General features: G+C 40.3%; 1 protein-coding gene across 1 annotated transcript in view; it reads left to right on the top strand.

Moving 5' to 3' along the window:
• Nucleotides 1-25375, top strand: part of TTC3 (tetratricopeptide repeat domain 3) — a 129454-nt gene extending 104079 nt beyond the window's left edge. The window contains exons 36-46 of the mRNA XM_044250931.1: nt 2883-3022; nt 6117-6185; nt 7154-7250; nt 8531-8631; nt 11397-11487; nt 11916-12017; nt 16399-16760; nt 18538-18664; nt 18865-18990; nt 22565-22657; nt 23844-25375. Of these exons, the coding sequence (XP_044106866.1) occupies nt 2883-3022; nt 6117-6185; nt 7154-7250; nt 8531-8631; nt 11397-11487; nt 11916-12017; nt 16399-16760; nt 18538-18664; nt 18865-18990; nt 22565-22657; nt 23844-23909 (1374 nt within the window). The 3' untranslated portion in view covers nt 23910-25375. The remainder of the gene's footprint in view (nt 1-2882; nt 3023-6116; nt 6186-7153; nt 7251-8530; nt 8632-11396; nt 11488-11915; nt 12018-16398; nt 16761-18537; nt 18665-18864; nt 18991-22564; nt 22658-23843) is intronic.
• The last annotated feature ends 1845 nt before the right edge of the window (nt 25376-27220 follow it).

Raw genomic sequence — 27220 nt, 5'->3', positions numbered from 1 at the left:
AAATTTAAACTTGTTTCTTACAAACATTGCTCTATTCCGATTCCCATATTATTAGAAATGTTAATATAGAGAATGTTTTACTTGTAAATGATGTGTATTTACAAGCATGTGCCCCACCTATACCCCTGCCAATATCGAATGGACGACATTTTGAAAAATGATGTAAAACTTTGAGAGAATGTGTAGGTTCAGAAGAAGTTTCAGAAAGCAGCACCTGCATAAGAAAGCTTACAAGGAAGGCCGGGTCTCAACACGGTGTTTTACCTAACCATCTGGGGAAGGGTAACTACTTCTGCTTCAAAATACAGGTTTTCACTTGTGTTTGTCACACTGCCGGAAATTCTGGTGGTTATCTCAACCCAAATGCCCCTGTGACCGGCCCGAAACACGACGTTTATTCTAAAAAGCAAACAGAAACTGTTGGACTTGCCAAATGTATGCAGACTACGTTAGATTAGAGAGTCACTGAGCTGAAGAGTGAAGTGTGAACACTTCTAGGCAAGCTGAGGGGATTCTTCGGAATCCCTTCGTGTAGTCAGGTGCTCTGAGTGCTGAGAGACATGAAGTGAGGAAAGACGTTTAAAGTGCGCGCTTGGAAGGTGGGCATGCCCTGGCTCGGGTGCTTAAATGAGGGCTCAGGTGAAACTTGAAGGTGTTGTGGGAGAAGGGCCCTTGGAGGACGGAATGCATGTCAAAAGAGGGAAGCTACTGCAGACAGACATGAATCTTTTCAAGCAGATTTCAGAGGAGATTCTGCACTTTCCTCTTTGCCTTCCCTGCACCACCTTCTCTCTCCAGGGTTAAGATGGTCTTACACAGACTCTTCGTTGTCTGGGGACTTGGCCCTATTAACTCTATAGCCCTCCATGTATCCGGTTTACCATTGTAACCAGGAGCTTCCTGGTGGATGTTCAACTGACATTTCTAACATGGCTTTTCATGGGGAAATGCATTCTAAGTGACAACCAATCAAGTGTTCAGCAGACTTTTGGAATAGGGTGGGAGTTGCCCATATTGGGAAAGGCTGCTTTGAGGAGTGTAGCACACTGTGCTAATCTGTGCTAGAATCCAAGTACCTTTTGTACAGAGAAATATGACTTAGAAGCATGTTGTTCCTTTATAACTCATTATGTGGAAAGCTCTTTGAATTCACTGAGTATTTTTATTCCTTTGACTTTTAGTCTCTGTCAAACACTTGTAAATTTCTGCCGTGTCCCATCAAAATGACTGCAGGGTCCGAATTACGGAGTTCTCACATATTTTATTGTTTATTCGTAGATTTATTTAAACATCCGAATCTAGGTTAACATCTTTTTTTCATGTCCTAGCTTAGTACATCTTCTGTGCTCTCCTTTTTTGTTAAGGGGATTTTTAGCTATTCTTTGAAAGTAGAAACCTATCTTTAATTCTGTCAACCTCTACTTTACATCTTCATTCCACTTAGACTCATGGTTTCTCATACGTCCTCTTCCTTTAAAGTTTCCCTTATTTCTTTTTATCATCCCTACTGTTACCACCATCATCCTTATTATCTCTCACTTGGGGTATTGCAGTGAGATTTTAAAAGATTTTACCTTCGGGGCACCTGGGTGGCTCAGTCAGTTCAGTGCCAGACTCATGATTTCAACTCAGGTTATAATGTTGGGGTTATGGGATTGAGCCCATGTCTGGGCTGCATAATCAGCACTGAGTCTGGTTAAGATTCTTTTTCTCCCTCTCCCTGTGCTCCCCCCTCACATGTGCTGTCTCTCTGTCTCTTTCAAGTAAGTAAATAAATAAATAAATAAAATATTTTTTAAAAAAAGATTTTACCTTCTTCTACCTAGAGTTCTTAACATTAAGGGTTATAATTCATACTGAGCTGTGAAATCAGTTTAATAATGGTGACTGGCATTGTTTTTAGTAATTGAATAGAAATATCAGAAAGCATCTCAGTAAAGGCAGTTCTCTTTCAGTTGTGTGTATGTACATACATACATATGTTACATACACATGCTATGGATCATAATTAAAATGTATTTGTTATTTTGGGTCACAGTCAAGAAGACGTGAAGGCCACTGCTTTGGTCTAACGCTTTTGTGGGACTTCTTACCCAATCCTAATCCATCTCTGTCTTTCAGAGCTATTTTTCCAAAACCAGAATCTCATCATCTCACTGCCCTGCTTGAGACTTCACCGGCTCCCTGTGGTCTACAGGAAAAAGTCCACCCTCCTTACATGGCTTATAAGACCTTTAATAATTTGAACCCAAAGCATCTTGGGTACTGTTCTCCCTGCCCTGCGTTCCATATGTCCACCTTGTGTCCCAGCCACATACTGCCTCTTGCTTTTTTTTAGACATACTGTACTCTTTTATCCTTCTGCCTGGCCATTCCCGCTGCTTGGAATCCACTCTCCACATAGCATCTCATCTTTTTTTTTTTTTAAGATTTATTTATTTATTTTAGAGAGAGAGAGCCAGAAGGAGGAGGAGAGGGAGAGAAAAACTCAAGCGGACTCCCTGCTGAGCAGGGCTTTATCTCATGACCTTGAGATCAGACCTGAGCTGAAACCAAGAGTCCGATGCTTAACTGACTGAGCCATTCAGGTGTCTTGGCATCTCATTTTTAAAGACAGAAATCAGAAATCACTGATTTTGAGAAGCCCTTCTTCAGTACCAGATAGTCTGTCATGTCTCTGTGCCTAAATATTTGACAGCCTTCCCCAGCCTGACTGGGGAGAGTAAGTGAGGGCCGGTGAGGCCCCAGGGCTGTGTGTGTTCTGCTAAACTGGAGTCCTTGATGAAGCGAGCACCACCACAGTTCTGGTCTTTGGGTGTTTGTTTTTGTTTTTTTTTAAAAGTAAATCTTCCTATTTAAGTACTTTTTAAACATGTTCTTAGATCTCAAAGACAGAATTAGATTGGTTCCTTGAAGATCTGGAAAAGGAAATTAAAAAATGGCAACAGGAGAAAAAAGAAATCCAAGAAAGTCTGAAAGCACTAACGAAGAAAATGAGAAAGGTTTTAAATGCCAGTGAGACGTAAGTAACGACTGAAAGGCAATGATTTTTATTGCTTGGGGGAGGGGGTTGTTAACATTTTTTGGGCTATGTCAGGTAAAGTACAAACTTAAATATTGTTTTCATCACATTTTTTAGAACATTCAGTGAGAAACTGTTTTACTTAAAACTTTTCCTAAACTTACCCAGTTGTCAGATAAAATGGGACTATGAATCAGCAAAGAACTGACTTCCTTCTAGTTGGGACACCACCCCCTTCCTGTGAACATTACCTTTGACCCATGTTTTCCTTATCTGTAAAGTGAGGGGCTTGGTCTAGATCTAAGGCTCTTTCCTGCGCTAGGATTCTGAGATGATTATTTATATTACTTTCATCTTGAATCTTTAGATTATTAAAATTTGGTCTTGTGGTGTGAAGGATTTGGTAATGCATACAGGTAAGCAGTTGTCAGATGGGCCACATTTGTTTTGAGATTCTCTGTGATCCATTCCTAATCCCTCTCCTCCCTAAAAAGTGATAGGTCATATGATTCCTGACCTTAATTGTTACCTGCCACCATGTAACAAAACACCCAAACCTGGTGGCTTAAATTAGCAGCCATTTTATTTGATCCTCATCTTGGAACTTGGGCTGAGTTCCACTGGGCTGTTGTGCTGGTGTTGCTGGTGGTCCCCCATGTGGCTGGGGGCTAGACTCAGCTGGGATGTCCTGGCCTCTTGTCTCCATTTAGCTTCAGGGTTGTTCCCTTTCCATGTGACTTTTATCTGTTGGTCTCTCCATGTGGCATGTGGTCTCCAGCATGGTAGACAGACTCCTTATGTGGTACCAGAAGGCTTCAGGGATATAGGAGTGGAAGCTGCTTTGCCTTCTGAGGGTCTTGGACTGTCAGAGCATCACTTCCACCACATTCTGTTGTTTAAAGCAAGTTGGCAGGTCTGCTTTGCATTTAGGGGCATGAAGAATGGGAGGCATGGTTCACTTGGGGCCACACTGCCACACTCACCGTTCAGGACATTGGTACTTTTTCCATTAGCCATGCCATATGATCAGACGACTTTTACTACGAGTCTTGCTGGCATTACATTTGGGCCATTTTTAGGTAGTCCTTAAGAGAATGATGATATATAAAACACTGCCTGTGGCACGTCATTTTGAGTATGCTCAGAGTAGAGTAGTTCCGTCAGAACCCATTTATGGAAATGATACTGTCTGTAAAGCTCTTTACACTATTTCCCCCCTCCCCCCTACCGTTGTCACTTCCCATGGTTTCAGTTACCCTCAGGCACCCGCAGTCCAGAAGCCAGATGATCCCCCTTCTGACATGTTGTCAGGGCATCAGTAGTAGCCTAACCCTGTGTCACACACCTCACCTCATCTCACCGCATAGGCATTTCATCATCTCCTGTCATCATAAGAAGGGTGAGTACAGTGCAGTAAGATGTTTTGAGGAAGACCACATTCACATAACTTGCATTACAATAGATTGTTATAACAGTTCTAAGTTACTATTATTTATTGTTCTTAATCTCTTCCTGTGCCTGATTTACAACTTGAACTTTATCATAGGTGTGTAAGTATAGGAAGAAACATAGGTTCAGTACAGTCTGTGGTTTCATGGATCCATGGGGCGGTCTTGGAACCTGTCCCTCCATGGATAAGGGGACTGCTATGCCTCTTAATATTTGAGCATGCTGGTGGTTAAGTTATTAAAAAATTCAGGATTATTTATATTTAATATATATTTTTGTATACTCAATTCAAGTTTACTATCAAATTAGATAAAATAAATGAGGCTATTTAAAAAATATTTTCTGTACTATTATAAAAATTAACTGTTTCTGTTGTGGAATAAGGTTTTATTGATTTTTTTCACTTTATTAATTTTTTCTTACTTTTTTCTGTTCAAAGATAAGTTACAGACTTCTCTATGTGTATTTTTTTTTTAAAAGATTTTATTTATTTATTTGACAGAGAGATGACAAGTAGGCAGAGAGGCAGGCAGAGAGAGAGAGAGGAGGAAGCAGGCTTCCCGCTGAGCAGAGAGCCCGACGTGGGACTCGATCCCAGGACTCTGAGATCATGACCTGAGCTGAAGGCAGCAGCTTAACCCACTGAGCCACCCAGGCGCCCTATGTGTATTGTTTTTTTAAACTTTCCAGATTTTTTTTTTATTTCCAGATAAATTTTTTATTTGATTTTAAAGTAAAATCTTAGAACCTTTTGGATCTCTTAGAGAAGTACAGAGGATATGAGAAATGATGGCTGTCCAGTATTGAGTACTTAGAGGAGGATGTATTTTACAAAAGAAGTGAAAATGACATTTAAATATTTAGGTTCTTAGAATTTTTAGCAAGTAGAGATGATGAAAAGTTGTGTGGGAGAGAATGAAAGAAAAGCAGAGTCCATCTTATACAGGGTTTTGCTTTATTATTATTGTTATTATTTTTAAGATTTTATTTATTTGACAGACAGAGAGATCACAAGCAGGCAGAGAGGCAGGCAGAGAGAAGGGGTAAGCAGGTTCCCTGCTGAGCAGAGAGCCCGATGCTGGGCTCAATCCCAGGACCCTGGGATCATGATCTGAGCCAAAGGCAGAGGCTTAACCCACTGAGCCACCCAGGCGTCCCCAGGGTTTTGCTTTAAAATCAAAGACTTACACACTTTGTTTTGTAGGGTTATCAGACTGGATGTATGTGTTAACTGGGCTTTAAGTTCTGTTTTAAGACTAGAAGGCTATTTTCATTTTGAGTGAGAGCTGCTGGTTCTGCCAGTCATAATCAACAATACCTGCACTCTTCTGGGTCGCATTGAACCCATGGGGCTTTCCTTGCAGTGAACTGAGATAGGGTGGTCTACACTCAAACATATGACCCAGCGTGAAGAAAAGGTTTCTGCCCTCCAGGCATGAAAGGAAACCCACCCGAATTCTTTGCCTGTTTCTAAGATGGTAGAAATAAAATAAAAACGTAGAAATTTACAGAGGATTCAAAAAATGTTTGAATGGATATAGGTAGAATTTACTGTGTGGAATTGTGTCTTTGAAAATATTTGAAAATTAAAACAAAAATAAAAATATTTGAAAATTAATTGAAATTTGGTGATTTTCTTTCATAGATGTACCCAGGAAAATGATGGAAAGGAAAAGGAACATAAATTACTTCTGGATCAGTCCCTTGAAATCAGGCAAATTAAGCTTAAATTTGTTTTTATTGTCTTACTATACTTTTAATACCAGAGGCACCAGCACATTAGGCTGCTAAGTCTATTGTTGTAGCTTGTCTATTTTTTAAAAAATAATTATGTGTTTCTGTTCTTGTTTTTATTTTATTCTTTAAATTAACATGTAAATACATTTAATCTTTGAGTATTTTTATTTTATGATGTTCCTACTGCTTTGTCTCACATTGTCAGTTAAAAATCCTGAATTTATTATTGTTGACTACTCTTCTTTTGAATTCTGAAACTAAAACTGTGTTTTTTAAAACCTTTCTTTCATGTTACTTAAAATAACAATCTCAACTTTGCTATGGTCATTTGTTGCTCTACAGTGATAAGTTTATTTAAGATTTTTATTATGAACCTGTAAAATGTTTTCCTTTTAATCTTTATTAACGGAAATCACGTGTTTACATACTGGTGGCCAGTGTATCCAGCAGTTAAGCAGTTGTGTTCGCATTTCTTGTTGAATATTAGTTCACGTATACATTTCCATTCACGTCATGATTCTTGGCCTCTCTTTTTAACTCTTATAAACATATTGCCATGAATAACTTTGTACAGATCACTTTTTTCCTTTGAGTTATTTCCTTGTAATGTGTGTCAGAACAGAATTTCTGACAGAAAGGATGAGGGAATGTTCTGTAAAGCTTATTGATAGAGTCAGATTGCACTCCACCTGTCCTCATAAAAAGGACGAACCGGCTTCTCAGCATTTCCACCAAACACTCAATTTTATATGTTCCTTTGATCATTTGTGAAGTGCATAAAGGACATATGAGTCTGAGTATTCAACAGTCAGATACTAGGCAAGAAGGTACTTTAGAGGATGTTATGTAAGTCTCTCTGTGGCATGATTCAAAGCTATGCCTTTGGTTATCTCACTGGTTTGGTTTGGTTTTGTTTTCAAGAATTTTTTTCCTTAATATTTGCAGTAATACATTTACAAATGAGAAAATGAAAGTAGAAGAATGTATAAAGAAAGGGAAGGAGAATTATGAAGAGAGTCTGCAAAGAGCTGTGGCTGCAGAGGTGAGTCTAAGACACTTGGTGATGGGCAGATATGGCAACGCATGTGTACTTTCTCTTCAGTTACGTATGAGGCGTAACGGCATTGCCAAAAGGTGTGGCGTCGTGTTTTTTTACCCTTAAACTTACATTGTGTTACATAGCTATTCTTACGATGTACACAAGACTTTGCGATCTGCTTAACTATTACTGTAGTTCAGTCCTTTTCCGCTGTACACTTAGAATGGCTTTATCATGTGTAATTAAGTGATATACCGTGAAGTAGCCAACCATAAAACATACTTGCCAGTACTATTAATATACTCTCAAAAAGAAAGAATATGCTTTTCCCCCCAGAAGAACATATACCAATGTCAGTGTACTGTTTGAGACACTGCTAAGACAAAAATCAGAATAATGACCTCTGGCTTTATTTTATTTAGTTCCCAGAATATGGCTGTCTTTGTTTTTCTAATTGAGAAGTGATGTTCTTGGTTGGTTTATATATCTGTGATTATTCTGGGAAATTTAAAAAAAAAAAAAAAGCTTAGCTTATGTAGTCCACAGATGCACTTTTGATTAAATATCGGCTGTGCAGTTGCTTCTAAAGTTAAGAGGGGGGAAGAAAATCAAAGTACGTATATATTTGGGTCCTATGCCCACATCTGTATTCCTAAGCTTCTTTAGGTCCCATTTACCACCATTTGGCCAGCCCGTCTACCTTGTGGGTCCAGAACTGACACCTGCATTAAAACAAAGCACTTATGTATTTCTGTAGTGACTTAACGAAAATGGCCAGTAGGCTTATTGGGAATCTAAAGAGTCTAAAGTTTTAAAAACCTGTCCCAAAGGCTTTTGAAGTTCATAATGAGAGCAACTTCTCGGAGGCCTTTGAATTTGAGAGGGTGCAGCCTTGGGGTTATTCTGCACGCCCCTGGCCCTCCGCTGTCCAGGAACAGGACCATAGGTAATGCACATCAGGTGTGTCCATGCAGGTAGCCTGGCTCCGTGCTCATACATGGCTCAAGCAGTAAGCCATGTGGAAAGTTCCGTATCTGAGGAAATGTATCATTGAAGGTAAAATAATTTTACTGTCATTATGCTACTCTGTATTCAAATCCAGTTTTGTTTAATTCCTATTCACTTGTGTGAAATTATGACATAATCCAGGTTCTAGTGATTCTGTCATCATCTGTCATTTAAGAAGAAACTTGAAAGTAGTTCAGAATGTTTAGGTTTTAACAACCTAAAATAGTTGGTTTCACTATCTTAAAATACTTAAACACTCTCTAATCTAATGTTAGGTATCTGTGCTTGAGAACTGGAAGGACATGGTTGTGTACAAATTACAGATCCTGGAATCACAGGCAGAAGGGTATCTTAAGAGCCTGACGCTTCTGGGCAGGTACTGTGTGGTGTCACAGATGTTCATTCTGGCATGTCATTTAGTAAATCCAGGTTAGAGCTGATTTGAGAAAAAAATGTTTATATTAGACAGGACCTTTTTTTTTTTTTTTAAATGTGGGCTGGGCATAGAGGAAGAAGGGGCTTGAACTCATCACCCTGAGATTAAGACCTGAGCCAAAATCGGATGCTTAACGGATTGAGCCACCTAGGCACCTCAAGACCATTTTATTTTTATTTTTTTAAAAGATTTTATTTATTTATTTGACAGAGATCACAAGTAGGCCAAGAGGCAGGCAGAGAGAGAGGAAGGGAAGCAGGCTTCCTGCTGAGCAGAGAGCCCGATGCAAGGCTCGATCCCAGGAACCTAGGATGGTGACCTGAGCTGAAGGCAGAGGCTTTAACCCACTGAGCCACCCAGATGCCCCAAGACCTGTTTTAATAGTTAAACAGTCAATACATGTTCAATTGTAGAAATATCAAAATAAATGAAATCTTAAAAAAAAAATGTTAAAAAATATACAAACAAAACTGATAAAGATTATCCATAATTCTAAATTGATGTGTAACTAGTTAGTATTTTGGAATAAATCATAATCATTAAATGTTTGAAAAAAAATAAAATTTATGGGTTTTCCCACCAACTAATATATAGGAAACTCACTTTCATATCAATAATTACATTTCTCTAACCTAATTTTGTGAAGTTGGATAGTGTTCTAGCATACAAATGTGTTGTGATTTATTAAACAATACTGCGATGGTATAGTCAGTTTATTTGCACATTCTATTAATAAAAGCTGCACTTCAGTGAGTTTCCTTGTAGCTAAATTTTTATGCACATCATTAATCATTTCCATGCAATAAATTTCTGGAATGATCACATTTTCAAACTTTTTAAAAAATTACTTTCTATAAGAATAGTCACTTAACAGTTTTAGTGATAGACTGAGAATGAAATGTCACTTCCAAAGATACTCACCTGTGGTCCTTTTTTCAACTCTCTGTAATCTGTTTTTTTTTTTGTTTTTAAGATTTTATTTATTTATTTGACAGACAGAGATCACAAGTGGGCAGAGAGGCAGGCAGAGAGAGAGGCAGGAAAGCAGGCTCCCTGCCGAGCAGAGAGCCTGTTGCAGGACTCAATCCCAGGACCCTGAGATCATGACCTGAGCCAAAGGCAGAGGCTTTAATCCACTGAGCCACCCAGGCACCCTCAAGTCTCCATAATCTTTACTTGTTTTTGTTTGACTTTGTTTTTGGAATAAGGTTTACCTGGGAGTTCTAAAGGGTCTTCTTCAGTCTAGCCTCAGCACTTTCTGTGTGGATTTTCACACAAGGGATTACTTTTCATCTGGTCTCTTTATCATATTCCACAGTCAGGTTTTTCATCCTTCTCTGTGCTTTTTACTTTATACTTCAACTCTCAGTGTTGACCCTCTGTGGGTCATGGAAAAAGTTCTAACAGTTTTTATTTCTTAATTTTTCAAGATATAGTTTTTTCACATGAGAAAACGTTTCTAATGAGAGAAAACTAATATGCTGATTCGAAATGACAAGACTGGTTCAGCTGAAGTGGAGACCAGTGGTGCCGAAAGGCTGGTGTTTCATCTGGTCACGGGCTACACGTTATGGCAACTCTGGAAACGGATCTCGCAGCCCTTCCATCTGGGAGTGTCAGCTTCCTCATGAAGTACCACAGTACATGTAGCTTCTTTCTTAGGGATTTTGTATGAACTCTTTCATTCCACCAATGGATAATGAAAGAGAAAAGATGTAAAAGGAATGTTCTGGTTTTTCCTTAAGATACATAATGAGAACTGACACAACCATGGATTGATAATGTTACTGATTTCCCAGTTAGGAATGGAAAGCTTGTTTGTCACTTTTAGTAAAGGTGCTGAGATAAAAACTTACAGTCTGTTAGGCCTCACCCTTTATTTTACCATAAGGTAAGGGTGCGGTTTTATTGAAATGTTCCAGGTTGCCCTTTTATTTTTTTTTAATGTAAAAACAGCCTTTGATGTTAAACATGAAGATGTTAAATGAAAAATGGTCAGATCTTCAAATTTAGGGCAAGAAATTAAAATTCAGGAGAATATGCTGTCTGCCCACCAGTTCGGGAAATTTGGTTGATCAGTAATCAGATTTCCTCAAGTGTTTCTACTGATGAGTCTGCAAGATACATAATTCTTTAAAAATAGTTTTCTATGTGGGGCACCTGGGTGGCTCAGTCTGTTAAGCATCTGACTCTTGATTTCCGGTCAGGTCATGATCTCAGTGTTGAGAGATGGAACCCCCACATTGGGCTCCATACTCAGTGGGGAATCTGCTTGAAGATTTTATCCCTCTGCCCCTCCCTCAACACGTGAGCACTCTCGTGGACCCTCTAAAATAAATAAATCTTTAAGAAAAATAGTTTTGCATGTGTGATCATGTTAAATATATCTTTCTGGAGGGCCTGGGTGGCTGAATTGGTTAAGTGCCAGTCTTCTGCTCAGATCATAATTCCCTGGTCCTGGGATCGGGCCCCATGTCGGGCTCCTTGCTCAGCAAGGAGCCTACTTCTTCCTCTCCCTCTGCCTGCCGCTTCCTCTGCTTGTGCTTGCTGTCTGTCTCTCTGTGTCAAATAAAATCTTTAAGAAAATAATGTATATGTAATCTTTCTCATGTTTACATGTTTTCATGTGCACTTTAGTGTTTTTAACTTTTAAAAACATTTCTGAAGTAGACAGTAAGCGATTTCATGTTTTTCTGCTGTTTCAGTGATTCTGCAACTTACCCTGATATGGAGTCTGATGTCCATTCATGGGAATTGTTTCTTTCCAAGGTTAGAAAAGAAACTGAGAAAGCAAAGGTAAGTTATAAAATATTCTGTAATTCTTTCAAAACCTATATGATTGATTATAGTTCTCAGGAGATAGGTTAGTGTCACTGAAACTCTTTTTTGAACTGTTAAAGGCAATATGTATTTTTTGTTGTTGTAATTATTAAAAGTTTTTCCTGAAAGTAATGCTGTTTTCTTAATTATATGTCTTAAACTCTGCCTGTAATTGAGAAAATTAGAGAAGTTATATTTGATAAGGCTGTAGAGCATTCTAATTAATATCTAATTTTGAACTTCTTTCAAGAAATAATTGTTCTGATACTTTGCATCTCTGTTATATTTCCTGGAAGACTGTTGACCATTTGTAAATATTTAGTAAGAAAAAAGTATTAATTCACAATGCTGATTTTCCCTGGGAATTTATTAGACAAGCTTAATACCTTCCCTTCTACCTACAGTCTCAGTATGAAGAACAAATTCAGGCAATTAAAAATGGCTCTCGGCTCAGTGAACTTCCTAAAGTGGAGATTCCCGAGCTTTCATTTCCTATCTGCAGCACAGTAAGTCTGTCACACCTTCTTTTTTTCTTCCTTTTTTCTTTTTGTGCGTGTGAAGAAAAGAAAATGGAACAGTAAACCACAGTTTCTTTCTTATTTGGCCAGTCTAGATGTTTGTTGTTTGTATTCTAGGAGTGAGGATGAAATGGATTAATAAGTTGCCTTAGTGCTTTCATTATTGGTGCTGCTGGTTAACCCTTTAGGTTTTATAATAAACACTCTTATATAAATGGAAGATCAGTCTTCCTACGTGAGTGTCTGAGGACAGGACTATAGTAAACACAGGGCTGGTACCTCTGCTTTCTTCTCGGATACTGGTGTATGTGTTTCCTGTGTGTGAATGAGTAATCCAAGAGGATCAGGTGCCTGTGATTTAGACCAACTCTGTCTACAGATAAAGTCTTATTCCTAGATACTGTGGGCATAGAACCAAAATTAAGATTTGTTTTTTCATCAAATACAGACAAAAAGTGCTATACCTGAGACATACAAAGGTTTTGTTGGTCTGATCTGTCGTATTTTACTGCTAATTTAAGGTATTTGCTGAATCTTTTGAATAATAGTGATTGCTGAACCTGGCTCTGTATTTTAAAATATGCAGCACAGTAAAGGAAAACTATTTCTGTATTGTGGACTTTAAAATATGGCTACACTGAGTATCACGTTACTGTATTCTCGAGTACGTATTTCTTATTTGGGCACAGAGCAGATGTTCAGCCAATACCACATTGAAAAGAATTAAGCCCAAAAGAGATCTGACTATAAGAATTTAAAGAGGGACTCTATTCGAGAGTTGATTAGAGGTAGGTTTCAGAATATTTGGGGACATTAAAATCTTCTGGTTGTGAAATAGTCTGCTGTAAGGAGACTGTTTTCCTTACATCCTGATTAGCACCTTCCTGCCACTGGCAGATCTTTGGGCTGTTCCCCAGCCTGGAGCACCAGGCTCACCCTCCACCTTCTGCCTCTTCCTAAAATCCCAGTCAAGGCCTCCCACATTTGTGCTCACCTTGTGACCCTTCTGTCATGTGCGTTAAGTCTCCTTAACATAGGTGACTACACTCGGGAGCTTGATCTTGAAAGTCTCATTCTAGCCAGTACCTTGCATACTAAGCATGCAAGCTTATTGTGGTTTCACCTGCCAGAAAATGTTTGGGTGCCTGAGTGGCTCAGTTGGTTGATTGTCTGCCTTTCGCTCGGATCGTGATCCCAGAGTCCTGGGATCGAGCCCTGGATGGGGCTCCCTGCTTTGCAGGGGGCCTGCTTCTCCCTTTCCCTCTGCCTGCCGCCCCTCCTGCTTGCACTCTCTCTCTTTAATAAATAAATAAAATCTTTAAAAATTAAAAAAAAAAATTTGGAGCACCTTGGTGGCTCAGATGGTTAAGCATCTGCCTTCAGCTCAGGTCATGATCTCCAGATCCTGAGATGGAGCCCCACATCGGGCTCCCGGCTCAGTGGGGAGTCTCCTTCTCCCTCTCCCTCTGCCTTTCCCCCTGCTTATGCTCTCTCTGTCTCTCAAATGAATAAATAAAATCTTTTAAAAATTTTAAAATAAAATAAACATAAAAAGGTTTGTGTTCCTCCTGCTTGTGCTTTCTCTCTCAAATAAATTTTAAATAAAATCTTTTAAAAAAATAAATAAAACATTAAAAAGTTTGGCTACCTTGGGGCGCCTGGGTGGCTCAGTGGGTTAAAACCTCTGTCTTTAGCTCAGGTCATGATCCCGGGGTCCTCCACTCAGCAGCTTCCCCCTCCCTCTCTGCCTGCCTCTCTGCCTACTTGTGATCTCTGTCTGTCATATAAATAAATAAAATCTTAAAAAAAAAAAAAAGGTTTGGTCACCTTGAACTGAGTAATATACTCTATTGAGATCCATTTTCTTCTCTCCATAGAAAAACATTTTTCGGGACGCCTGGGTGGCTCAGTTGGTTAAGCAGCTGCCTTCGGCTCAGGTCATGATCCCAGGGTCCTGGGATCGAGTCCCATATCGGGTTCCTTGCTTGGCAGGGAGCCTGCTTCTCCCTCTGCCTCTGCCTGCCTCTCTGTCTGCCTATGCTCGCTTGCTCTCTCCCCCTCTGTCTCTGACAAAAAAATAAATAAAATCTTTAAAAAAAAAAAAAAGAAAGAAAGAAAAGAAAAACATTTTTCTCTGTTGAACTGAGTAAGATATTAGAGTTTGATGTAGAATTAAAGATCACTTATTTATGTTTCTCAGGTTTTTTTTTTTTTTTTTGAGATTTATTTGAGAGAGAGTTTGGCGGGGAGGGACAGAGGGAGAATCACAGGCAAACTCTGTGCTGAATGCAGAGCCTGAGGCAGGGCTCTGTCTCACAACCCTGAGGGGTTGGTTGTGAGGGGTTCATGACCTGAACCGAAACCAAGAGTCAGATGCTCAACTGACTGTGCCACCCAGACCCCCCCCTTTTTATTTTATTTATTTATTTATTTTTATTTTAGAGAATATGTGTTTCTAAGTTCTTAGTGGCAGATATGGAAGGGAAAAAAATGTGAGATCTCAGTAGAATGTTTGCTATTAGTTTTTAGTTGTATCTTATATAATTTTATAAATACACAAAAGAATTTTATTTTTTTTAGATTTTATTTATTTATTTGACAGAAAGATCACAAGTAGGCAGCGAGGCAGGCAAATAGAGAGGGGGAAGCGGGCTCTCTGCTGAGCCGAGAGCCCAGCCTGATGTGGGGCTCAATCCCAGGACCCTGAGATCATGACCTGAGCCGAAGGCAGAGGCTTAACCCACTGAGCCACCCAGGTGCCCCAACAAAAGAATTTTAATATCTAAGCCTTGGGAACTCTTAGGGTTCCAGTAACTTAAGTAATAAGTGTCCCTAAAAACGATTAGCTTCGTGTGTATTTCTCCCCCATTCATTCATTGGGTATTTAGTGGTGATCAAGATTAGATGTGGTCTGTTCCCTCAAAGGACATATGGGTTTGGGAAAAGAGAGTCATTAAGCCCATAATTATAAGTAAAGTGTGCCAGGGTTTTGCATAGGAGCAGAAAAATGCTTTAGCAGCATAAATTAGAAGGCATTAACCTAGCCTAGAGGTCTGGGCCTCAGCAGAAGATTCCCTGTTGGAGGTCTCGGTGAGTCAGAGATCTGGAATAGGAATTAACTAACCAGTCAGAAGGAAGACATGGGTGTGTGTTTGAGAAAGGGTGGATGGTGTGATATTTGGAGGGTCAGAGTGTTTCAAATGGAAGAAACAGCATATTTGGAGGCTAGAAAAACAGAGAATACTTCTTTCATGGATATAAAAGAAGTTCAGTGTGACAGAGGAGGGCTTTGGTGAGAAAAATCATGAAAGTACCCAGGGGCCAGAACGAAGGGAACCTTACTCTGTAAGTTGTGTTTAGCAGTTTGACTTTTCCTGAGGTCACTAAGAAGCCAATATAGGTTTCAAGTAAGGCGATGCCATCAGCTCGCCCACAATGGAGAGCAGTGGGAGAGGGGCTCACCGTCAGCAGCTGTGTCCTGGCTTAGAGAGTGGGGGTCGGGCTGGAGGGAGAGAGCAGGTTTAAGAGGTATTTAGGATGAACAGTGGAAAGAACTATACTGCCTGTGAGATGGGGGGGGGCATGGTGTGTGTATTTGAGGGAGTTAAGTCAAATCTGGTATTCTATCCATGAGGGGGACACCCAAGGAAGAGCAGGGTTGGAGACTGAGCTGAGCCTGAGTTTGAAGACATTGAGTTTAACTGGCCTTGGATTTGCCTAAGAGGAAGTTTGGATTTGTAGGTTTGGATCTGAGGAACACATTCAAGACTAGAATCTTTTAAAAAGTGGGCATTATCAGTACTAAGCACATAGTCACTGAGGCATGAAAGAATGTGAAATGTCCTGGGGAAAAACGTGAATCTCCACCCCAGCAGTGTCCTAGGGAACATTCACATTAAGGCACAGACAAGCATTAAGAACTGTCGGGAGAGGGGCGCCTGGGTGGCTCAGTCAGTTAAGCATCTGCCTTTGGGTCAGGTCATGATCCCAGGGTCCTGGGATCGAGCCCCACATGGGACTTCCTGCTCAGCGGGAAGCCTGCTTTTCCCTCTCCCTGTCTCACTGCTTGTGTTCACTCTCTCACTGTGTCTCTCTCTGTCAAATAAATAAATAAAATCTTTTAAAAAAAGAAAGAAAGAACTGCAGGAAGAGCCTGGGAAGGGGCTGCAGAGAGGTGGGCGGGAGGCCAGCAGTGTGGAGCCCAGGAGAGCTCATTTTAAAGTGAAGATGAAGAGCAGTTTTCTCAAAACAAAAGTGTTTAGTTTATTGTATTCAAGTTTCCTGTGCACTTTACAATCATGCTAAATCGTCAGTCTTGTGCACGGATGTTTCTCGTAATGATCCAAGGACTATGGTATATTCTTCCCAGGTTCTTCCTGCGGGACTTCCTGAGTCTTCAGGCCATGAAGATCACGGAACCTCCACTTCTTCGAGTCATGGGCCTGGAAACCAAACAGCAGTTCCTGAGGATTCCGTTCTGGTCTCTGCCGGTGATGGCCCAGTGGGTGCTTCCTCCCCACCATTAACAGGATCGCTCTGCCATCAGCCCGAAGTCCCCCAGCTGCCAGAGTATAAGAGCATGGGCCAGGAAACTCCGCCCAAACAGAGCCTTGTGGCTGATCAGAAACTACCTGTTCTTCCAGGACGTGCTACCCGCTCAAGCCAGTCTCCAAAAAAGCCATTCAATAGTATTATCGAGCACCTGTCAGTGGTATTCCCATGTTACAACAGGTATGGATATAAAGTGCCTGTGACTCTGTTAAATACTTCGTTGAACTGAGGTTTCCTGATCAGATAACATTATGGCCAGTTAGGGGCTAAAGTGGAAACAATTCCATCGTTGTTTTACTCAGAAAAGTTAGGGGCTGCATTTTTTTCTTTTTTTCTTTTGTAAACATAGAGGTGAGCATTTTAAACCAACTTTTTGATGTGTGGATCTAGACTGAAAACATTGAATCCTGGTTACTCCACAGTCATCAGAACCTAGGGTAATTTGCTGATATTTTGATGAGGTCAGTAACATGCTCCAGTCCTAGCATGAAGTCCCTAAATGAAAAAACAAAACTGCAAAGTATTAGTTTCGTATCATTTGGGGGAGGAAATACCACCTAGCGAGGAAGGCAGCAACAGATGACACCCTGCTAGTACCTCTGATTTGTTAGAGGTGTGATGTTGGGAGGACTAGGTGTGATTTGATAGTGAATCAGGCCTGTGGGTGTGTTACAGAGGGTCCTTAAGGGTGGAGATTGCTGCTTTATCTAAGCCAGTGAGTGTTTGCACCACAACCCCGGGCCTCAGTCTCCAGGTTGGTATGAGGGAGCAGAAGTGCTCCCTGTCTCAGCCAAGGAGAGAAGCAGTGAAGGCAGTGTCTCAGGGATATAGCTAGGAAGAGGGGAATCCACAGCCCAGAATGACCCTCTGTACTCTGTCCCATGTGATTTCTGTCTTTGATACAGTATTAGTTGCAAGTTTTAAAATTACACTTTTGAAACAAAGTAGTGGTTAAATTATGATTGGCTAGAATTAATGTTTTACATCTGTTGGTGGAGCCCTGCTTATTTAAAAATAAGTATATGTCCATTGGCATATCTACCCTAAGTTTGAGAAATATTGTAAGTTCTCCCAATGGCAGTCCCCATGTCAGTTGTAAAAAATGCTCATCATAGGGGCGGCTAGGTGGCTCAGTGGATTAAAGCCTCTGCCTTCAGCTCAGGTCATGATCCCAGAGTCCTGAGATCCAGCCCCACATTCGGCTGTCTGCTCAGCAGGGAGCCTGCTTCCTCCTCTCTCTCTCTGCCTGCCTCTCTGCCTACTTGTGATCTCTGTCAAATAAATAAAATCTTTAAAAAAAAATGCTCATTATAATTACCAGAAGTACCTTACAAATAAAATGGTCTGCAATCCTGACTAAATTGGGGAGAGTTTAAACAACTGAATAGAAATGCATCCTGATTTTTTGAAAATTAAAACATTTGAGGTATTAGTGCTTCAAATATCAAGTTCCTATTGATTAATGGTTTAATTCTATCCACTGGTACTTGTGAAATATTCAGGCTTTGAAAACCTTGTTGTCAGGTTTTTTTAAGGAGGCAGTCAACGAATCTAGTTTCCCCCTAGGTAAAGGAGATTTTACTGATTTCAAGTCAGAACCAGTGTTGTCTGATCAGTCATTGATTTAGCATAAAGCTACAATATATCCAGCTATATGAAATTCTGTTTCAAAGTAGATACAGATATCCCAGATGGATCTAGCAGATTAAACTGTTCTGTTATTTTGAAATTCTAGTAAAATAAATATTTAGAAATAGTACTGGAATTTTCATAACTACTTGTAAAGAGGGATTCTCTTGCTTTTATGTACAGTTACCATTGTTTAATTTTGTTTGTATGTATTTGGTTTCTTTCTTTTAGGTGTTGGGTTAATATTGGCACATAATATTTCCACGTAGTAGAAAACTTTGACTTTCTCTTGTCATTTATCTCCACTTCCTTTTTTTATTTTTTTAAGCACTGAGCTTGCTGGTTTTATTAAAAAAGTACGAAACAAGAACAAGAACTCACTCTCGGGATTGAGTATTGATGAAATTGTCCAAAGAGTGACAGAACACATTCTGGATGAACAGAAAAAGAGAAAGGTCAGTGTTTCATCCAGCTACAATAAAATGGTCCACTTTGTTTATAAAATATGAGAATGAGAAAAAGCAAAAAAACAAAAAAACAACAACAAAAAAAAACCCACAACTGTATCCAGCCAAAGTCTGGAGAACACTTCAGTTAAGATAGAAGATCTGGGTCACTAAACTTGCTTCTTTCCCCACCCACTTTATCTCTGTAGCCAAATTCAAATTCAGGAAAGGATAAGAAATTATCTGAGGCCAACTCTGCTGCTGCTATGACCACATCCTCCGTGATTGCTGGACCATCACCCAAAACCAAGGGACAGAAGACAGAAGATTCCCCTGTGAGTGTTACATGTGTGACAGTGGAGTCAGTTTTGTTTTTTTAATGTACAAAATAGTTAATCCATGATTTAGCCCCATTCTTTTCATTTCTGGACCTAATTTATGTGATCCTAAAATTAGAAACCAGGGGCTCCTGGATGGCTCAGTTTGTAGAGAGTGCAACTCTTGTCCTTGGGGCTGTGAGTTTGAGCCCTGTGTTAGCCGTGGAACCTACTTTACACTTGATCTTAGCCAAAAGGCCGAGAAGCGATGTGGAACCTACTTTAAAAAAAATACTACAGTCTCTTAGATGGCTTAGTCACTTAAGCATGGACTCTTGATTTTGGCTCAGGTCATGATCTCAGGGTGGTGACCTTTGACAAGACCTTTGACAGGCTCTGCGCTCAGTAGGGAGTGTGCTTGAGATTCTCTCTCTCCCTCTTCCTCTGCCCCTCTCCCACTCGTGTGTGTGCACTCTCTCTCACTCTCTGTCTCACAAATAAATCTTTAAAAAATATTAGAGACGAAATTTAGATGTACTTGAGTGTCCCATTAGAACAGTCTGTGAAACAGTGAGGTCATCTCTGCTTTTGTGGGTGTCTGTGGGTCCCTGTTGGGAAAAGCCCTTGCACTAGAGAAACCAGGGGAGTTCTGGCCACATCGTAGGAACTGGGCCTACTGACAGTCAAATTCAAGTTAATTTTTATATTAAGTGTGATATTTTGAATAGTTGGGGAAAATGATTTTTGAATCATTTTATTTCCGTGTCACTACGGGCTTTGGAATCCCAGACCTGGTTCTGTCATTTAGTCGTACTGTGAGCTCAGATCATACGTGCTTGTTGTGGCTGTTGTGTGGATGACGTGCTGGAATAGAAGGTTCAGGGTCCGACTCTGTGTTCAGGCAGGTCTGGTAGCTTCCCTTCTCTCTCCCCTCGAGTGCCTTAATGGGGCGAGCGGCACTGGAATGTGCTAAACTTGCCTTAATTTGATATACAGATTTAAAATGTTCTCTGTTCTTTTGGGCAATAAAAATGTTACTTTTACATAGTGTTTTTTCCCCCCGTAAAATACTGTGGTAGTTATCTCAGTTGATAAGGCATTATACTTGTCTTTATAACGAAGAAACCGAGGCACAGATGATTCATGCCGTTTGCCAGCACTCCTTCGTTCGGTCTGGGTGTGTAGCATGCAGTTCCCTAATCCTCACCACATGGACCCAGCTGATAGGGACTGTGTAGTAGGAACCAAACATGTGGTTGAAAGAGGCCATTCAGGGCTGCGTGCTCCGGGTTAAATTCTGCTATAAAGCATGTTTTCCCCTTTTGTCCAAATGTGATATCAGTTTATTTTTTTAAAGATTTTATTTATCTATTTGAGAGAGCATGAGCAAGCATGAGTCGGGGGAGGAGTAGAGGGAGACGGAGAAGCAGACTCCCCGCTTAGCAGGGAGTCTGATGCCAGGACTCAATGGTGACCTGACCCAAAGGCAGGTGCTTAACTGACTGAGCCACTCAGGCTTCCTGGTATCAGAGTTTAAATGAAATGAAAATTAGAAGAATTCCTGGCCCCGCAGTGGAGTCAGCGATCCCTGATTGCACAGAGTACTAGTTTGCTGGCTTGAACTAAACAGCGAATCTTTGTGTGAACTTACGTTTTTATTCCTCCTTTACATTTGTCCACCATTCTTTGGATATTCTCCAAACCACATACACTCATTTCCCAGAGCATCTGACTCCAGTCAGAGCGCTTAGGAGCACGCGGAGCATTCGTGCAAGACCCGCCGGAGTGCCTCCCTCTCCCCAGGCTGCTGACGGCCCAGGTGCTGTGTGGCCCTCCAGGCGGCCGGATTCTCAGAGCGTCCTCCCTGACAACCCCCCCCCCCCGCCTGAGATAGAATGCAGTCACCGTCAGGGGAGAGATTACATTCTACTTCATGGTTGTTGGCGATCATAAAGTTGTAAAAGCTGACTTATAAGAAGACTGTGCCTTCAAACTGGAACTTAGTTTGATAATTATAGTTAGTTTTTTAGAAATTAAAAGTAGTTTGCTTAATCTTTTCAAATTACAAAAGCAGTGTGTATACTGTTCATAGTAGCAAATACAAATTAAAAGCCTTTAAAGAACCCCAAAACCCACCCTCGGGTAACCAGTATTATGATATCAGTATGTATTTTTCTAAACTCCTTTGTGTGTTTATATGTGAATTTAGTCAAAACGATATATACTTTTTTGTGTCTTTTTTTCCTACTTAGAAATGTATGTGCCCATCTTTTCATGCTAATAAAAATAAGTCCAGTTAACAGGATTTTTCAAGCCAAACCTAGCTCTGAGCTTTGCAGAGGCCTTAATTTCCCTTCCGTGGGACTGCCACTTCCGTTGCTTCCCTGACCCTCCCCTCAGGGGCCACAGAGTGGAGACAGAGCACCTCATTTTACTGTATCTACCCCATCAGTGCCTGGGGAGAGACAGAAAACCCAGTCAGCAGTTCAGGGTCTTCAGAGCATTTAGACACTGTCCCCATCTGCATCCCTGACCTTAATCCCACGGCCAGGGCTGCTTTCATTCACTCGCCTGACAGTTTATGGAGAATCATTTTGGGGCCAGGTTCTGTGCCATTTGCTAAGGATATAGATGAACAGGACTGCTTCCTGGCCTTCAGGTGCTCAGAGTTGGGAGGGAGGAGGAGTTGGAAAATAATGGTGCAGTGTGGGTAGGTGCTGGGAGTTGTAGGGGGACCTTGTACCTGGTGTCCTGGGTGGCACTCGGGTCTGCTTTCACAGAAAGTGCTGTCTGTGCTCACCAGACTGTGTGCTGCTTGAGCCGGAAACTCTCCCATTCAGCTCTGTGCCCTCTGCCGCACAATCCCTGACCTCAGATGTTTGCTTAATGAGCCATCAGTTTGTTTTGTTTTGATTTGCACACGTAATCCACATTCATAGAAACTTTAGAAAATAGCAAAGAAAAAAGTTAAATCTCTTAACTGAAAGTAACTGCTGTTTGCATTCTAGATCTTCCCAGGCTCTTTATAAGGTATCTCTCTCTATGCCCATTCTCCTTATTTCAGAAAAATCAATTATGTGATTATATGATACGTACGGTTTTATAACCTGCTTTTATTCAGAGGGTTGTTGTCACCAGCTTTTTGTGTCATGGATTTTTGGACTTCCATCATGATTTCAGTTAGCCCCACAATAGTCCATGGGGTGGATGTTTCATAATTTATGTTTCTGTCCCCAACTGTTAGATAATTAGATGAGCGATTAATTTATAATATTCATACCATAGTTTGGGTGTGGTTTGGGATAATTAGAAATTTGTAATAATTTCCTGGGAACCTTTTAGCCATATAAAACATTTTTTTCTATGAGAAAATTAGAACTTTAAAGGTGTATTTTTTCTTTTTTCTGTGTTTGTAATTTTTCTTAAGAAATACTATTAAAAAATAAGTTGTTCCCTCAACCTGCTTAGCTATAATTGGGAGTAATTTGCCACCTTAATGACAAAAGTATATAAAGGCCACTTGTAGAAAGAGCTTATGTAATAGAAAGGAATTGAGCTATTCTTTATTACTGGGACACGTTTGTCTCCACAGGCATCGGGGGCAGCTTCCTGTGAACTATGCCATGATGTATTCAAATCCAAAAATGTGCGTGTGCTAAAATGTGGGCACAAGTTTCACAAAGGGGTAAGAATTCTCTTTGGCCATCCTGATATTATGGATTTTGATTGTTAAGTATTTTGAACATAAAAAGGGACTTTTTTCCCTCGGTGTCAATACTTCTTGTGTTTTCAAAGCACTTTCTGCATAAACCTCCTTGTGCCAGTGTCCATTGTCTCCCTTTTCAAAGATTGCTGCTGTGGAAAAGGGGAGAGGCCTCCTGGGCTCTGGGGTGTGCAGTTCTGCACACTGTCCTTTCCATCCATCACATCATGGGTGGAGGAGAACAGTCCTAGTTGGCTCCCTCAAATACGTTGGTGCTGAAATTCAAAACAGTATTTGTTTCTTGAAAGGTACTTTCTTACACACATGGATGCATAGATGCACAGTGCAACATTTTGTCGATTTAGTGCAGTATATGAAGTACATTTAACATTTTAGAGGAGAAAAGCTAAACCTAACTGGGCCCATTGTGCTAGATCCTGGGAGATCCTGGCTTAGAAATTTTCAAGATCTTTCAATAAATATTTTGGATGCTGTGGACATTCATTCTCCATGCCTGCTTCTGGTTAGGTCTCTGCCATGTCAGTTTATTAATCCCTTGAAAAAAGGGATAAAAACAATGCACTTACTAGGAGGAGTCAAGACAGCTCACAGTCTCTTGCATGGCCTGTATCCTGCAGGTTTAGGGGTGTTGTACTTGGGCTTTCAGACTTAACACATACACCCAGCTCTTAGCAGCAACAGGCAGCCACAATCAACTTGGGACCACAGTGGGTAGAAAGTTTCCAGTCAAGGATGTGGTATGGAGGCTACAAGGATGTGGTGGGAGGTAGAAGAATCAAGATCAGGCAGAGAGAGAATCGGTTAGAAATTGGGTGAGTCTCAGGACCAAGAAAATGCCAACCCCTGGAATGAAATGCCAAGACTGAAGCTGGAGTGTAGGGAAAGTGGAGGGACAAGGCCATCCCCCTCAGATCAGGTTGGAAGCCTAGAGTCCATGGGTCAGATTCTGAGGCAAGATGATTTGTCCCTAGGGCTTCGGGCACATCCCTCTCTTGAGTAGGCATCAGTGATCCTGAGAGTCGGGCAGCTCCAGGCCCCACCAAATGTGGAGGTGAACTTAACCATGTCTGTTGAGGAGCAGCATGGGGGGAACTAAGGCTCCCCGTGTTCCTAAAGACACTGACTGATTTCATTTTCTCATTTTCAGTGCTTTAAGCAGTGGCTGAAAGGGCAGAGCTCTTGCCCAGCCTGCCTTGCTCAGGATCTCCTGTAAGAAGAGTAGACAGCACCTTCTGGAAAAGTCCAGCCTGCTTTCCTAGGTAGTCACAGTTCACTGAAGAGTAATTTACTGTTTTGTTGAATTGGAAGAATAACAATATATTACTTCTGGTATAAAAAGCAAACATTTGAAGATTCTTTGCACTGTGTGTCGCAGTGCTAATAAGTAGAAATCTTTAATACAATTGATGGTAATTCCCCTGCTCTTATTAAACACTTCAGTAATAACAAATAGTGGCTAATAAAATTATGTGTAGCCACATTCCTAAATTGTTGGGGCTGCTTACAGAGGTGCCTTCTGAGATGGAAGGCTTCTTTTGGGAAGTGTTGTGAGCACCTCAAAGCAGTACTTGAATTTAAAGTATTCTGACCTATTAAAGTCCCCCAGGTTAAAATTTTTACAAGTCAGTATTTCTTATAACATGCCTACATTTTTCCTCAACGATTCTGCATTTAAATGGGCTTAAGCAAACACATTTCAATAATCTCTAGTAAATGGTAACATGTCCCCTGATTTAAACCAAAATATTCAAATCTTCTTTTCATGAGACACCATGTGCTTTTGCTTTTTCATTTCATTATTTTATTCCCCCCAGTAGATTTATAAAGAGCTTATTTTTCATCACCCAAAAGATGGAGTCTGATTTCTTATTAGTGTCAGCCAAGACTTTTTTTTTTTTCCTTGAAAATTGAGGCTACTTATTCATCACCCAATCCCACATTTGGAACTTCTTTGAATATCTTACTCTTACTAGCAGCATTTGTCCTTTTTCATGAGTTAGAAGACGAATGTTTGGGTATCTTTGTCTAACACATAGTAGGCACCATAGGGAAATAGTCACTATGATTCCCCTCCCTTATCCCACCACCAGAAAGAGGCACTTGTGTAGTTAGGCCGTCCTAGGTGTCTGTGTTTCACTTGTTCTGTGTTTGACATTTGTGCGAAGTAATGCATGCACTCTTATACTGTGGTGTGAGAACAAAACTTTAACTGCATTAGAATCTGTTAAAATACTAGATCTCTTTAGTGATTTGTAGTCAGTGGTAAATACAGAAACGTGAATTCTGGACACATTCCATTTCTCTCAGACATCAACAAAATGTTTTCATTGGGTTCTTTGTTCCTCTGGAAGCTCACAGTCCCAGATTCGTGAACTAATTTGGTCACCTTCCTCAGCCTTGGTTGCTTGTGAGTTTTGATGTCTTAGTGACTTAGTCTATAGATGCTCACTCTTTATTTTGAGGCAGATTCTCCTTGCAGGTCCCTGAAATATTGTCTGCATGTTCACAAGAACAGAACTGTAGGTAGATATGTAGGGACCAGTTTCTAGCAGCAGGTACAAAGGAAAAGAAGAGCAGCTGGAGAGTGAGAAAATGTGTTTTGTACATCAAACAGATATTGTGAACATGCCTTCCACATGGCCTGGTGTAATTTTCAAAATAAAGAACGTTCTAAAATAATACCAGTTTACTGTCATGCTTGTCTATTTTCCTCAAAAAAATTTTAAAAAGAATTCTAGAAAATTCAAGACACTTACATTATCTTCATTTGGAAAAGAGGAGCCATGATACATCCAAAGAGTCTAACCAAGAATCTTAGGAATTTTAGAGCCTGGATCAAAAAACATCCCTCTGTGGCTAAATAAAGGTTGCTAAACTCAAGGTCACATGATTGGCTATTTTATTTGTGAATAGAAAGTTTATATACAGATGATAGTTTACTATTTTAGCTATTGTAAGATTTTTCTTGTGAACACATATAAGAATGTTGAAGCTAATCAAATTACATTCCTCAGTATCCATTTTCCTTTGAGGCGCTTATCAATTCATGGATGACTGAGGCCGAGTAGTAGGGTATCTCTTTTGGAAAATCTTCTGGTGAGCACTAACAGATGATGAAAGAAAACCAGTATTATCAATATATGTTTTTAATCTGATAACATTTAATTCAAAATAGCACATAACTTAAAACAATGACTATTCCTAAGAGTTTAAATTGTTTTCTCTGCTGAGCAGCTTAATCTATCCTATAAATAATGGGAAATCAAGTAGAAAATTGAAATGGTGCCCTAGCCATGCAAAATGTCACTACATTTTTAAAGTAATTTCTAAGACTGTAGTGGAGGCATGTGGGCAAAGTGTTCACACCATGGCAATGAAGCTATTTTAGGTAGTTTTTCAATCAATTGACTCTCTCTGAAGACATGGATTAAAAGAAACTGGCAGGGGTGCCTGGGTGGCTCAGTCATTAAGGGTCTGCCTTCAGCTCAGGTCATGATCTCAGTGTCCTGGAATTGAGCCCTACATTGGGTTACCTGCTCTGTGGGAAGCCTGCTTCTCTTTCCCCCACTCCCCCCACCAAGCTTGTGTTCCTCTCTCACTGTCTCTCTCTCTCTCTCTGTCAAATAAATAAAATCTTAAAAAAAAAAAAAATCTGGCAGATGAGATAGTAGCAAATGTGGAAACTCCTCCTACCATAAGAGATACTTAGTGATGAGGCTGATAAAAATTAGACAGTAAAGTTGGTCAGAATGAGGACCAAAAACATCTCCAATATGGTCCTTTATGAAAGAAATAGGAAATACATTTAGGTATTCTAAGTTTTAATCAAACTATATTAAAAGAAAAATTGCAAAAATAGTTAATCATCAGTCACGTCTAATCTGTTTTTTATTTTCTCTTTGTTCTGCCAAGGATCTGAGAGGGGAGTCTACCTTCAGGTAGTCTTCTACCTTAAGAAGGATGGAATGGCAAGGCCTGGAAGCCAATGAAAATGAGTGTGTATTGAGTATATCCGGTTGTGGGGCACTGGGCTATTTGTTTTGATACAACAGTGAACAAGAAACCAGGACTCTGAAACTTGTTTTCCAGCTGAACAGACACTATATGGTGTGATTCCTGATGGTAAGAAAGGCTTTGAAGTAGTAGGTATATAGATTAATAATAATATTAATAATCTCCTCAAGTGTTTAGCATAGTGCCTAACAAATCCTTGATAAAAGGAAGCTAGTAACTGTTCCTAAGATTAGGGCCTAAGGTGCCTGGATGGCTCAGTTGGTTAAGCCTCTGCCTTCGGCTCAGGTCGTGGTCCAGGGTTCTGGAATCGCCCCATGTCAGGCTCTCTGCTCAGCAGGGAGCCTGCTTCTCCCTCTGCACCCCCACCCCCGTTTGTGTTCTCTCTCTCAAATAAATAAAATCCTTTAAAAAAAAAAAAAAAAAGAGGGCCTGGAAATAGCATAGGGAAAGAGTTTGGTGGTCTTACAAGAAGGGCTTTGTTAGATTAGGAAGTAAAGTTCCTCAGTGTAG

Source organism: Neovison vison, chromosome 6, assembly GCF_020171115.1.
Source record: "Neovison vison isolate M4711 chromosome 6, ASM_NN_V1, whole genome shotgun sequence".
Taxonomy (NCBI): Eukaryota; Metazoa; Chordata; class Mammalia; order Carnivora; family Mustelidae; genus Neogale; species Neogale vison.
Note: the sequence above shows the minus strand (reverse complement) of the source record. Positions and strands in the feature narration are given on the sequence as shown.